This window comes from Phaenicophaeus curvirostris, chromosome 1 (genome assembly GCF_032191515.1).
Source record: "Phaenicophaeus curvirostris isolate KB17595 chromosome 1, BPBGC_Pcur_1.0, whole genome shotgun sequence".
In the NCBI taxonomy this organism is placed as follows: Eukaryota; Metazoa; Chordata; class Aves; order Cuculiformes; family Cuculidae; genus Phaenicophaeus; species Phaenicophaeus curvirostris.
Window position 1 is genome coordinate 675,668 of NC_091392.1, and position 12,754 is coordinate 688,421.

The following is a 12,754-nucleotide window of genomic DNA, read 5'->3' on the forward strand; positions in this document are numbered from 1 at the left end:
AGATAATGAAGTAACCTGTTGAATATACAATAGATTGTGAAACTTTTAGAAAATAAAAAGCGGACGCGATGCGACGGTCTTTGGAACCAGATCTGGGTGTGTACCCCTGGTTCCCGGGGCCTCGAAATAAAGCACCACATATAACCTCCTAGTGTGGTTATGTGTTTGTCATTCTGCTAACACTCCCATCCCTCCAGCCCTTCGCTGGGCTCTTCTTCATGGAGTAGGAATAATCTTCTGCTGTTGTACCCTGACGAAAATCACAGCTTGGTTCTTCTGTGGCTGCAGGACCCTTCTGACTGTCCTTGCACAGGGAAATACAGCAATCCACCTGACCAGATCTGGTGCTGGAATAGAGGAGGATCTGCAGGAGACGGCTTGTCTTCTCCACAGAGCTTGGCTGCTCTAAGCACATCCGGGAATCACCTTCAGGTTCACTCTCCAAAACCAAAGCAGCTCTAATTCCTGTTGGTCTGGGGTCCAGTTCTGGTGCTGGTGAAGCCTTGTGACACCTCTGGGGCCCTGAGAGCATCTCAGCTGCTTCCAGACAGAGCCTGCCCTCTCCTCCTGGGGACGTGGCTGCACAATCAGCTGTGTCCTTGTGTCTCTCCACCCAAGCCAGGATGGCAGCAAGATGCTCCCACACCTTGTATGAGCTTTGACGTTGTCCAGCACCCTCTTGTAGAGAGCAATGAGGTCTCCCCTCAGCCTCCTCTTCTCCAGCCTAAACACCCCCAGGGCCCTCAGGCTTCTTCTCCAGCCCCTTCCCCAGCTCCGTTGCTCTTCTCTGCACTCGCTCCAGAGCCTCAACATCCTTCTTGTGGGGAGGGGCCCAGACCTGACCGCAGGATTCGAGGAGCGGTCTCCCCAGGGCCGAGGCCAGAGGGAGAAGAACCTCCCTGGCCCTGCTGGCCACGCCACGTCTGCTCCAAGCCAAGATGCCCTTGGCCTTCTTGGCCCCCTGGGCCCCTGCTGGCTCCTGTTCCACCAACCCCCCCAGGTCCTTCTCCTCCAGGCACTTTCCAGCCAGGCTTCTCCTAGGCTGGAGCTGCCCAGGGTTGTTGTGCCCCAAGGGCAGGACCCGCCATTTGGCCTCATTAACCCTCATCCCCTTGGTCTCAGCCCATGGATCCAGCCTGTTCAGATCCCCTTGGAGCATCCTGATCCTCCAGCAGATCCAGATTCCACCCAGCTTAGTGTCATCTCCAGACTTGCTAAGGATGCGCTCGATGCCCTCATCCAGGTCATTGATAAAGACATTGAACAGGGCTGGACCCAGCACGGAGCCCTGGGGACACCACTTGTCACTGGCCTCCAGCTGGAGTTAACTCCATCTCCCACCAGTCTCTGGGCCCTCCAGCCAACCAGTTTTCCACCCAGGAGCTCGTTCTCCTCTCCAGGCCAGAGGGGACAGTTTCTGAAGCAGAACGCTGGGAGAAACTGTGTCAAATGCTTTCCTGAAGTCCTCTGCCAGCGGCAGCCCGCCCCGCGAGTCCGGGTAGAAGACGCCGGGGTAGATCCCGGAGCGCGTCTGGAAGCGGCCGGTCAGGGGGGACAAAGAGAAAGAAAGGGGTGATGACGCAAAGGGATGAGACGAAGCAAGAGAAAGGGGAAGGAGGTGAGAGGATGGATAAGGATTTTGGTGGTTTACAACATGGTTTTTCAAATAGTGTTTTTCCAGGCACTGTTCTGTCTTGAGTGAAGCATGTTCCGTGCTGAACAGACGTGGTTTTTCCTCTAATCAGCTCTATTTGCAGTTTTTCCCCTATCTCAAGCAGAGACAGAGAGCTGGAGTCAGCTCCGAATTAACAAGAGATTGCGCTGTTGTGAAATTCAGAACAACATTGAAACGAATCCTTGGAAAGTAATAGAATATGCACAAGATTTCGAGGAAAATTGATATGTAGGCATGTAAGTGGGAAATATATTCTGTAACCAGCATTTCTCTCACTGAACGCGACTGATGGGGATCGCCTGCCCTGATAAAAAAAACCCAAAACAGGTCCTAGAGGGCTTATTCGTCAGTATTTTCGGTGTCAGGGGGACGAGGGCAGAGAGAGGGGATGGTGAAGGGAGACGGTGGGGATGAAGGCAGCCAGGAGGGCAGCCGTGGGCACAAAGGGGGGTGAAAGCAGCACAGGGGTCGTGGGAAAGTGGGGTGGGATGAAGACAGATGGGGGGGTCGGGGAATGAAGCGAGAGAGGGGAGACATGAAGCTGGGGGGGCACGAGAGGGGAAAGAGGGTAGCAGAGGGAGTGAGGTGAGGGCAGAGGGGGAGAGAGAGAGAGAGGGGCGAGATGCAACGGGTGGGAGGCAAGAGGAGAAGGGGGATGACGGCAGAAGGGGTGGAATGAGGATGAGGGGAGGAAAGGAGGGCAGAGAGGGGGGACCAGGGCGAAGCTGGAGGGGGACGAGGGCAGAGAGAGTGGGGGGGACGAGGCCAGAGAGAGATGGGGGTTCATGAGGTTCAAGAAGGCCAAGGGCAACATCTTACACCTGAGTCGGGGCAATCTGCATTTTCAATCCAGACTGGGGAATGAGGAGATTGGGAGCAGCCCTGAGGAGAAGGACTTGGGGTGATGGGGGACGAGAAGCTCCACAGGAGCCACAAGGTGTGCTCCCAGCCCAGAAATCTCCTGGGCTGCATCCAGAGAACTTGACCAGCAGGGAGGGAGGGGATTGTCCCCTCTGCTCCTCTCTGGGAGACCTCAGCTGGAGGGTTGGGGCCAGGGCTGGAACCCTCAGCAGGAGAAGGAGATGGAGCTGTTGGAACGGGCCCAGAGGAGGCTACAAAGATGATCCGAGAGCAGGAGCATCTCCCATGTGAGGACAGGCTGAGAGAGTTGGGGTTGTTCAGCCTGGAGAAGAGAAGGCTCCGGGGAGACCTTATAACAACCTCCCAGTCACCGTTGGATAGAAGCACTCTCTGATGCATTTTGTAACCTACAGGTCTCTTTTTATCTAGTTTAGAGTTTGCAATTTCCCCCATCAAGGCTGTTTGAAGTTTGAGCAACCAGATCCAGCTTTGAGCAACCGAGCAGCCTGATCCAGTGGGAGGCGTCCCTGCCCATGGCAGGGGGGTTGGAACTGGATGATCATTCTGTGATTCCATGGTATGAACCGAAAGGCTTTCCCAGCCTGCACCATTCCGGGATCCCCTATCCAGCACGGCTCCTGCTGAGGCTGTTGTGTGGTGGACTGCAAACCCAGCCATTCCCTATGGAATTCTTCCTCATGTCCAGTCTAACTCTGCCCCTCTCCAGTTTATCCCCACTGCCCCTCGTCCTATCCACAAAAGCCTTTGTGAACAGTCCCTCCCCAGCTTTCTTGGAGCCCCTTCAGGTACTGGAAGGTCTTTCTAAGGTCTCCTTGGAGCCTTCTCTTCTCCAGGCTGAACAACCCCAACTCTCTCAGCCTGTCGTCGTACAGGAGGTTCTGCAGCCCTCGCATCCTTGGAGCCTCCTCTGGACTCGTTCCAATAGCTCCATCTGCTTCTTCTGGACAGGATTCCAGAAGTGGACCCAACCCTCCAGCAGAGGCCTCACCAGAGAGAAATAGAGGGGCAGAATCCCCTCCCTCCCTGCTGGCCACGCTCTTTGGATGCAGCAGGAGAGCTCAGAGCCAGCTGCTGGTACCTGATCCCAGGCTGCCCACACACACCACCCCTCAGAGCATTTTGTAGGGGATTTTGGGGTGTCCAACCCCACCTCCTGCCTCCCCTCCCGCTTGGAACACCCCATGTCCCCCCCCAGCCCCGACTTCCCCGGACCCAGCCCCCAGAAGCAGCCGCTCTGTGACATCAGCTTGGGGCCACGGGCTCTGCGGGCGGCGGGGGCCCTACGGGCAGCGTGTCGGCTGGTGCTCTGCTGGACACCAGCTCTCGGATCTTCATCTCCCTCATCTCGCTGGCACCATGAAGGTTCTCTTAGTCCTCGTCCTCCTGGCCCTGTTCTGGCCAGCACAGGGCTCCTGGGACACCTGCAAGTGAGTGGAACAGGCTGGGAGGGAGCTTGGGCAACGCTGCTGGGCTTCACTGGAGGATGCTCGCTTCCCAACAGCTTCACCAACCCCATGTGGTTCCTTCTCCAACCCCATGTTGTTCCTTCTCCACCTCCATGTGGTTCCCTCTCCAGCTCCATCTTGTTCTTTCTCCAACTCCTTGTAGTTCCTTCTCCAATCCCATATGGTTCCTTCTCCAGCTTCATGTGGTTCCTTCTCCAGTCCCGTGTGTTTCCTACTCCATTCCCATGTGGTTCTTTCTCCAACCCCATGTGGTTCCTGCTATTCTTCTCCATTTCCCAGGCTGCTAAGAGCTCCCTAAGAGCTAAAGCAGAGACAGAGGTGGACACCTGGGTGCCCCACAGGGTTCCTTGGCTCCGTGCTCCACACAGCGATGCCGGATGAGGAGGGAAGGTGCCTGCCCTTCAGCCCCAAGTCTCAAGCAGGACAGTAACGAGTTTCTGGTTTCCACAGGACCTGTGGACTCCGTCCCTTGGCTTACGGCACCGGGCGAGTGGTTGGAGGCAAAAATGCACAGCTGGGTTCCTGGCCATGGATTGTGAGCGTCCAGCAGGTGTTCAAGACACACTTGGCTCCCGTGTGCGGAGGGACCATCATCCACCCCCAGTGGGTGCTGACAGCCGCCCACTGCTTCGTCAATACCCAGTAAGGAGGAGCAGGGGACAGGGAGATCCCTCAAACCCTGGCAGACGCCCTTTTTCTGCATCCAGAAAAAGGCTGGGCTTGTGTCACTGCATTCCCGATGCCTCCATCTCCATGATTCTTCTCCTCCGGGCGTCTTGGGGCAGTCGCACCCTCCCTAGATGCTCTCCTCTCCCACTTGGGAAGCACGAGGCAGGGAAGCTGCAGCGCGTGGCTCCTCTCCCTCTCACTTCTCTCTCCATCCACCTTCCAGGCACGTCCCAGCATGGCGCGTGGTGGCCGGAACCACCTCGTTGACTCGCCCGGGTCCCGAGGAACAAGTGCGCTATGTCAGGCGGATCATCATCCACGAAGACTATTACAACATCACTCAGAGGAACGACATCGCCCTGATGGAGCTCTACGAGCCCTTCCAGTGCAGCCTCTACGTGCAGCTCGCCTGCGTCCCTGACTTCTCCCTGCAGCTCTGGCAGCTGAGAAGCTGCTACGTCAGCGGCTGGGGGGTCACCACGGCCAGATGTGAGTTCCCCAGACGTATTTGTATCCTGGGAGGTGGTGGAGTCCCCTCCCCTGGAGGAGTTTAAGGGGCGGGTGGACGATATGTTGAGGGACATGGTTTAGTGTTGATGGGAATGGTTGGACTCGATGATCCACTGGGTCTTTTGCAACCTGGTGATTCTATGATCTGCGTCTGGGGAGGTGGGAATGAGCTGCCAACCAGAGCAGGGTGGAAGGGGAACACCACAGCGATGCCGCTGCCGATGCAAAGCCAAGCCCTGGGGAAGAGAGGAGGAGAACTGGTGGCATCTGCTGGGGGTTCATTCCTGTCTTGTCCCCACAGCTTCTGGAGCACTGCCGGTGCTGCAGGAGGCCCGCGTCCACCTCATCGACACCCAAGTCTGTAACAGCAGCGGGTGGTACAGGGGAGCCGTCCACCCCCACAACCTGTGTGCGGGCTACGCGCAGGGCGGCATCGACACCTGCCAGGTAGGAGGGTGATCCCAGCCCCTAGCAAGTCCCCCTCCCACCGCGGGGTCCCCATCGCTCCGGGGGTCACCTCCTCGTCTCCAGCTGCTGCTCCATGCTCAGCGTCCAGTTGTCCCACAGCACTGTGACTCTGCAAAAAAGCTCATCCCATGTTCTCAGCATGCAGGGACCAACCCTGGAACATCCCTCTGCCCCACAGCCAGGAGAGAACCTGCCTGAGAGTCCCACAAACACCTCCCCAACCACGTTCCGTTGCCTCCAGCACTCTAGGAGAACCTTTCTGGGCAGGGAACACAGCTCTGGCAACTGCTGGCAGAGAGCAGGAGCAGATCCCTGGGGCTTATGGAGCCCCCAGCACCCTCTGAATCCTCTTTTCTTCTCTGCAGGGGGACAGCGGGGGTCCTCTGGTCTGCCAAGATCCCTCTACTGACCACTTCTGGCTGGTGGGGGTGACCAGCTTTGGGACAGGCTGTGCCCGAGCCCATCGTCCCGGGGTCTACACCGCCACGCAGCATTTCCGCGAGTGGATCCTGGGGGTGATGAAGCGCTACTCGGCTCCAGCGGCAGCTGCATCGGAACGCACTTGGAGCCACTTTCCAACCACGACAAACCCTGCGGAGATAACCCCAGCGACGGAGCCGAGCGCTTTCAGCACCTGCCCGATTCCAATCAACAAGCTGGTGGACTTATTCACTAAGGTGATGGAGCTCCTGCAGGTCCTGACAGGTCGAAGGACCTGAGAACAGGGGGAAGAGGATGCAGGGCAGGCTGAATGATGCCACCACCACGTTGTGCTGGGCCGTTGGCTGCTGCTCCACAAGCAGCCTTGAGGTCCCAGACCTGCTTGGTCCTGCCCTCCCACCTCAAGCTCCCCATCCAAGCCTACGATGGCTGGTTGTGTTTTGTTAGGATGTTGTTTCTAGTCTGTTCTCTGTATAGCAATAAATAGTTTTCACAGCAAACTCTGCTTCAGCCTCATTCTGTCTCCTGGGCGAGGCAAGGTCTCCATCCTGGTCGCTGCACAAGGTGAGAAGGGCATGAAGGGAAAGACTCACTCCAAAGGGTGACCCCGTGCCTGCTTGGACAAGAGGGAGAGAAGAAGGGAATGGTGGTTCCAGGGGCTGGAGGTCTTCAGAGAATCACAGGACGGTTTGGGTTGGAAGGGATGTCAATGACCCCAATGAAGGCCAGGTTGGATGGAGCTTTGAGCACTCTGATCCAGTGGGAGGTGTCCCTGCCCACGGCAGGAAGGTTGGAACTGGGTGGGTTTTGAGGTCCCTTCCCACCCAAACTATTCCATGATTCTGTGATTTACAGGATTCCACTTTAATTGTTCTCCAGCCCCTTCACCAGCTTCGTTGCTCTTCTCTGCACTCGCTCTAGAGCCTCAACAGCTTTCTGGTGGGGAGGGACCCAGAACTGACCCCAGGATTCGAGGAGCGGTCTCCCCAGGGCCGAGGCCAGAGGGAGAAGAACCTCCCTGGCCCTGCTGGCCACGCCGGCTCTGCTCCAAGCCAAGATGCCCTTGGCCTTCTTGGTCCCCTGGGCCCCTGCTGGCTCCTGTTCAACCAACCCCCCCAGGTCCTTCTCCTCCAGGCACTTTCCAGCCAGGCTTCTCCTAGGCTGGAGCTGCCCAGGGTTGTTGTGCCCCAAGGACAGGACCCGCCCTTTGGCCTCGTTAACCCTCATCCCGTTGGTCTCAGCCCATGGATCCAGCCTGTTCAGATCCCTTTGGAGCCTCCTGATCCTCCAGCAGATCCAGATGAGGATGAGAGGAGGAAAGGAGGGCAGAGAGGGGGGACCACGGCGAAGCTGGAGGGGGATGAGGCCAGAGAGAGATGGGAGGGACGAGGGCAGAGAGAGAGGGGCGGGGACGAGGCCAGAGAGAGAGGGGTGGGGGACGAGGCCAGACAGAGACGGGTGGGGACAAGGCCAGACAGAGAGCGGGGGGGGGCGAGGCCAGAGAGAGAGGGGGGGAACGAGGCCAGAGACGGAGAGGGGGATGAGGACGAGGTCGGGGAAGAGGGAGGAGAGCGGGGCCCGGCTCCTCGCGCCCCAGGGCCGCACCGGGAGGGGCTGCAGACGGGGGAGCTGCTGTAGAAGTCGGTGAAGCGCAGCCCGCGGGCCGCCAGCCGGTCCAGGCGCGGCGTGGCGGAGGACGGGTGCCCGTAGCACCCCAGGTCCCCGAAGCCCAGATCGTCCGCCAGCAGCAGCACGAAGCTGGGCCGGGCGGAGGCCGCTCCCCGGAGCAGCCCCAGAACCAACGGGAGGAACCAGCCCCGAGGCCCCATGGCGCCGCCTGCCGCGAGACCCACCGCCCCGGGCCGGAAGCGGAGACACAGACTTCCGGTGCGGTGACCGGAAGCGCCACGGGGCAAGCCGGGAAATGTAGTTCGCCGCGTGATTCGGCAGCCGTAGAAAAGGCTATATATTGAGTCTGCCGCGGGGCATGCCGGGAGTTGTAGTCCGACATGTCTGGGTGGGAGGCTCCAAAGGGACCTGACCAGGCTGGATCCATGGGCTGAGACCAACGGGATGAGGGTTAACGAGGCCAAAGGGCGGGTCCTGCCCTTGGGGCACAACAACCCTGGGCAGCTCCAGCCTAGGAGAAGGCTGGCTGGAAAGTGCCTGGAGGAGAAGGACCTGGGGGGGTTGGTTGAACAGGAGCCAGCAGGGGCCCAGGGGGCCAAGAAGGCCAAGGGCATCTTGGCTTGGATCAGACCCGACGTGGCCAGCAGGGCCAGGGAGGTTCTTCTCCCTCTGGCCTCGGCCCTGGGGAGACCGCTCCTCGAATCCTGGGGTCAGTTCTGGGCCCCTCCCCACCAGAAGGATGTTGAGGCTCTGGAGCGAGTGCAGAGAAGAGCAACGAAGCTGGGGAAGGGGCTGGAGAACAACCCTGAGGGCCCTGGGGGTGTTGAGCCTGGAGAAGAGGAGGCTGAGGGGAGACCTCATTGCTCTCTACAAGAGGGTGCTGGACAACGTCAAAGCTCATACAAGGTGTGGGAGCTTCCTGCTGCCATCCTGGCTTGGGTGGAGAGACACAAGGACACAGCTGATTGTGCAGCCACGTCCCCAGGAGGAGAGGGCAGGCTCTGTCTGGAAGCAGCTGAGATGCTCTCAGGGCCCCAGAGGTGTCACACGACTTCACCAGCACCAGAACCGGACCCCAGACCAACAGGAATTAGAGCTGCTTTGGTTTTGGAGAGTGAACCTGAAGGTGATTCCCGGATGTGCTTAGAGCAGCCTAGCTCTGTGGAGAAGACAAGCCGTCTCCTGCAGATCCTCCTCTATTCCAGCACCAGATCTGGTCGGATGGATTGCTGTATTTCCCTGTGCAAGGACAGTCAGAAGGGTCCTGCAGCCACAGAAGAACCAAGCTGTGATTTTCGTCAGGGTACAACAGCAGAAGTTTATTCCTACTCCATGAAGGAGAGCCCAGCGAAGGGCTGGAGGGATGGGAGGAGTAGAGGGATGGAGGGATGGGAGGAGTAGAGGGATGGAGGGATGGAAACTGTTGCTATGGGGCAGTTTTTCTACCTTTCAGTTACGCGTGTTCTTCCCCAAACTGTGTCAGATAAGCAGGATATTGTAAATAACCATAGCACTTGTCAGATCTGGAAGCTCAAGCCTGCACACCTCTTAACAAATAATTCACTCCTTCACTCATTAAAGTGGAATCCTGTAAATCACAGAATCATGGGATAGTTTGGGTCGGAAGGGACCTCAAAGCCCAGCCAGTTCCAACCCTCCTGCCGTGGGCAGGGACACCTCCCACTGGATCAGAGTGCTCAAAGCTCCATCCAACCTGGCCTTCATTGGGGTCATTGAGGTCCCTTCCAACCCAAACCGTCCTGTGATTCTCTGAAGACCTCCAGCCCCTGGAACCACCATTCCCTTCTTCTCTCCCTCTTGTCCAACCAGGCACGGGGTCACCCTTTGGAGTGAGTGTTTCCCTTCATGCCCTTCTCACCTTGTGCAGCGACCAGGATGGAGACCTTGCCTCGCCCAGGAGACAGAATGAGGCTGAAGCAAAGTTTGCTGTGAAAACTATTTATTACTACACAGAGAACAGACAAGAAACAACATCCAAACAAAACACAACCAGCCATCGTAGGCTTGGATGGGGAGCTTGAGGTGGGAGGGCAGGACCAAGCAGGTCTGGGACCTCAAGGCTGCCTGTGGAGCAGCAGCCAACGGCCCAGCACAACGTGGTTGTGGCATCATTCAGCCTGCCCTGCATCCTCTTCCCCCTGTTCTCAGGTCCTTTGACCTGTCAGGACCTGCAGGAGCTCCATCACCGTAGTGAAGAAGTCCACCAGCTTGTTGATTGGAATCGGGCAGGCACTGAAAGCGCTCGGCTCCGTCGCTGGGGTTATCTCCGCAGGGTTTGTCGTGGTCGGAAAGTGGCTCCAAGTGCGTTCAGATGCAGGTGCCACTGGAGCCGAGTAGCGCGTCATCACCCCCAGGATCCAGTCGCGGAAATGCTGCGTGGCGGTGTAGACCCCGGGACGATGGGCTCGGGCACAGCCTGTCCCAAAGCTGGTCACCCCCACCAGCCAGAAGTGGTCAGTAGAGGGATCTTGGCAGACCAGAGGACCCCCGCTGTCCCCCTGCGGAGAAGAAAAGAGGATTCAGAGAGTGCTGGGGGCTCCGTAAGCCCCAGGGATCTGCTCCTGCTCTCTGCCAGCAGTTGCCAGAGCTGTGTTCCCTGCCCAGAAAGGTTCTCCTAGAGTGCTGGAGCCAACAGAACGTGGTTGGGGAGGTGTTTGTGGGACTCTCAGGCAGGTTCTCTCCTGGCTGTGGGGCAGAGGGATGTTCCAGGGTTGGTCCCTGCATGCTGAGAACATGGGATGAGCTTTTTTTGCAGAGTCACAGTGCTGTGGGACAACTGGACGCTGAGCATGGAGCACCAGCTGGAAACGAGGAGGTGACCCCCGGAGCGATGGGGACCCCGCGGTGGGAGGGGGACTTGCTAGGGACTAGGATCACCCTCCTACCTGGCAGGTGTCGATGCCACCCTGCGCGTAGCCCGCACACAGGTTGTGGGGGTGGACGGCGCCCCGGTACCACCCGCTGCTGTTACAGACTTGGGTGTCGATGAGGTGGACGCGGGCCTCCTGCAGCACCGGCAGTGCTCCAGAAGCTGTGGGGACAAGACAGGAATGAACCCCCAGCACATGCCACCAGTTCTCCTCCTCTCTTCCCCAGGGCTTGGCTTTGCATCGGCAGCGGCATCGCTGTGGTGTTCCCCTTCCACCCTGCTCTGGTTGGCAGCTCATTCCCACCTCCCCGGACGCAGCTCATAGAATCACCAGGTTGGAAAAGACCCATCGGATCATCGAGTCCAACCATTCCCATCAATCACTAACCCATGTCCCTCAGCACCTCGTCCACCCGTCCCTTAAACTCCTCCAGGGAAGGTAACTCCACCACCTCCCAGGATACAAATACGTCTGGGGAACTCACATCTGGCCGTGGTGACCCCCCAGCCGCTGACGTAGCAGCTTCTCAGCTGCCAGAGCTGCAGGGAGAAGTCGGGGACACAGGCGAGCTGCACGTAGGGGCTGCACTGGAAGGGTTCGTAGAGCTCCATCAGGGCGATGTCGTTCCTCTGAGTGATGTTGTAATAGTCTTCGTGGATGATGATCCGCCTGACATAGCGCACTTGTTCCTCGGGACCCGGGCGAGTCAACGAGGTGGTTCCGGCCACCACGCGCCACGCTGGGACGTGCCTGGAAGGTGGATGGAGAGAAAAGTGAGAGGGAGAGGAGCCACGCGCTGCAGCTTCCCTGCCTCGTGCTTCCCAAGTGGGAGAGGAGAGCATCTAGGGAGGGTGCGACTGCCCCAACGTGACCGAAGGAGAAGAACCATGGAGATGGAGGCATCGGGAATGCAGTGACACAAGCCCAACCTTTTTCTGGATGCAGAAAAAGGGCGTCTGCCAGGGTTTGAGGGATCTCCCTGTCCCCTGCTCCTCCTTACTGGGTATTGACGAAGCAGTGGGCGGCTGTCAGCACCCACTGGGGGTGGATGATGGTCCCTCCGCACACGGGGGCCAAGTGCGTCTTGAACACTTGCTGGACGCTCACAATCCATGGCCAGGAACCCAGCTGTGCATTTTTGCCTCCAACCACTCGCCCGGTGCCGTAAGCCAAGGGACGGAGTCCACAGGTCCTGTGGAAACCAGAAACTCGTTACTGTCCTGCTTGAGACTTGGGGCTGAAGGGCAGGCACCTTCCCTCCCGACCTGGCATCGCTGTGTGGAGCACGGAGCCAAGAAACCCTGTGGGGCACCTAGGTGTCCACCTCTGTCTCTGCTTTAGCTCTTAGGGAGCCCTTAGAAGCCTGGGAAATGGCGAAGAACAGCAGGAACCACATGGGGTTTGATAAGGAACCACATGGGGTTGTAGAAGGAACCACGTGAAGCTGGAGAAGGAACGATATGGGACTGGAGAAGGAACCACATGTAGCTGGAGAAGGAACGATATGGGACTGGAGAAGGAACCACACGGAGCTGGAGAAGGAACCACACGGAGCTGGAGAAGGCACCATATGGGGTTGGAGAAGGAACTACATGGAGTTGGAGAAAGAACAACATGGAGCTGGAGAGGGAACCACATGGAGGTGGAGAAGGAACAACATGGGGTTGGAGAAGGAACCACATGGGGTTGGTGAAGCTGTTGGGAAGCGAGCATCCTCCAGTGAAGTCCAGCAGTGTTGCCCAAGCTCCCTCTCAGCCTGTTCCACTCACTCGCAGGTGTCCCAGGAGCCCTGTGCTGGCCAGAACAGGGCCAGGAGGACGAGGACTAAGAGAACGTTCATGGTGTGAGTGACACGAGGGAGATGAAGATCTGAGAGCTGGTGTCCAGCAGAGCACCAGCCGACACGCTGCCCCAGAGCCCGTGGCCCCAAGCTGATGTCACAGAGCGGCTGCTTCTGGGGGCTGAGTCTGGGGAACTCGGGGCTGGGGGGGCACATGGGGTGTTCCAAGCGGGAGGGGAGGCAGGAGGTGGGGTTGGACACCCCAAAATCCCCTCCAAAATGCTCTGCTGGGGTGGTGTGTGTGGTTCCGAGCTCTGCCGGCCCAGAGCCAGCAGGGAAACCC

At 58.5% G+C, this 12,754-nt stretch overlaps 2 protein-coding genes across 2 annotated transcripts; one reads left to right on the top strand and one right to left on the bottom strand.

Annotated features, from left to right (window-relative positions):
* Positions 1-3,913: 3,913 nt before the first annotated feature.
* LOC138716876 (acrosin-like) lies at positions 3,914-6,389 on the top strand. The gene is made up of 5 exons (XM_069850048.1): positions 3,914-3,984; positions 4,474-4,665; positions 4,916-5,181; positions 5,504-5,649; positions 6,036-6,389. Exons 1-5 carry the CDS (start codon positions 3,914-3,916, stop codon positions 6,387-6,389), a joined length of 1,029 nt encoding a protein of 342 aa, XP_069706149.1.
* A 3,528-nt stretch (positions 6,390-9,917) lies between these two features.
* On the bottom strand, positions 9,918-12,471 carry LOC138716562 (acrosin-like; the record flags this gene model as incomplete). The annotated part of the gene is made up of 5 exons (XM_069849732.1): positions 12,401-12,471; positions 11,632-11,823; positions 11,116-11,381; positions 10,647-10,792; positions 9,918-10,259 (listed from the first exon to the last, which is right to left on the bottom strand). Coding segments are annotated over exons 1-5 (1,017 nt in total), but the record flags the coding sequence as incomplete, so codon positions are not given.
* Positions 12,472-12,754: the final 283 nt, after the last annotated feature.

Bases quoted from the DNA above. Each gene is read 5' to 3' on its own strand.
- LOC138716876 (XM_069850048.1), top strand. From the start codon at position 3,914: ATGAAGGTTCTCTTAGTCCTCGTCCTCCTGGCCCTGTTCTGGCCAGCA. The intron at 5,182-5,503 runs GTGAGTTCCCCA...TTGTCCCCACAG, and splicing joins GGGGGTCACCACGGCCAGAT to CTTCTGGAGCACTGCCGGTG. The intron at 5,650-6,035 runs GTAGGAGGGTGA...TCTTCTCTGCAG, and splicing joins GCGGCATCGACACCTGCCAG to GGGGACAGCGGGGGTCCTCT.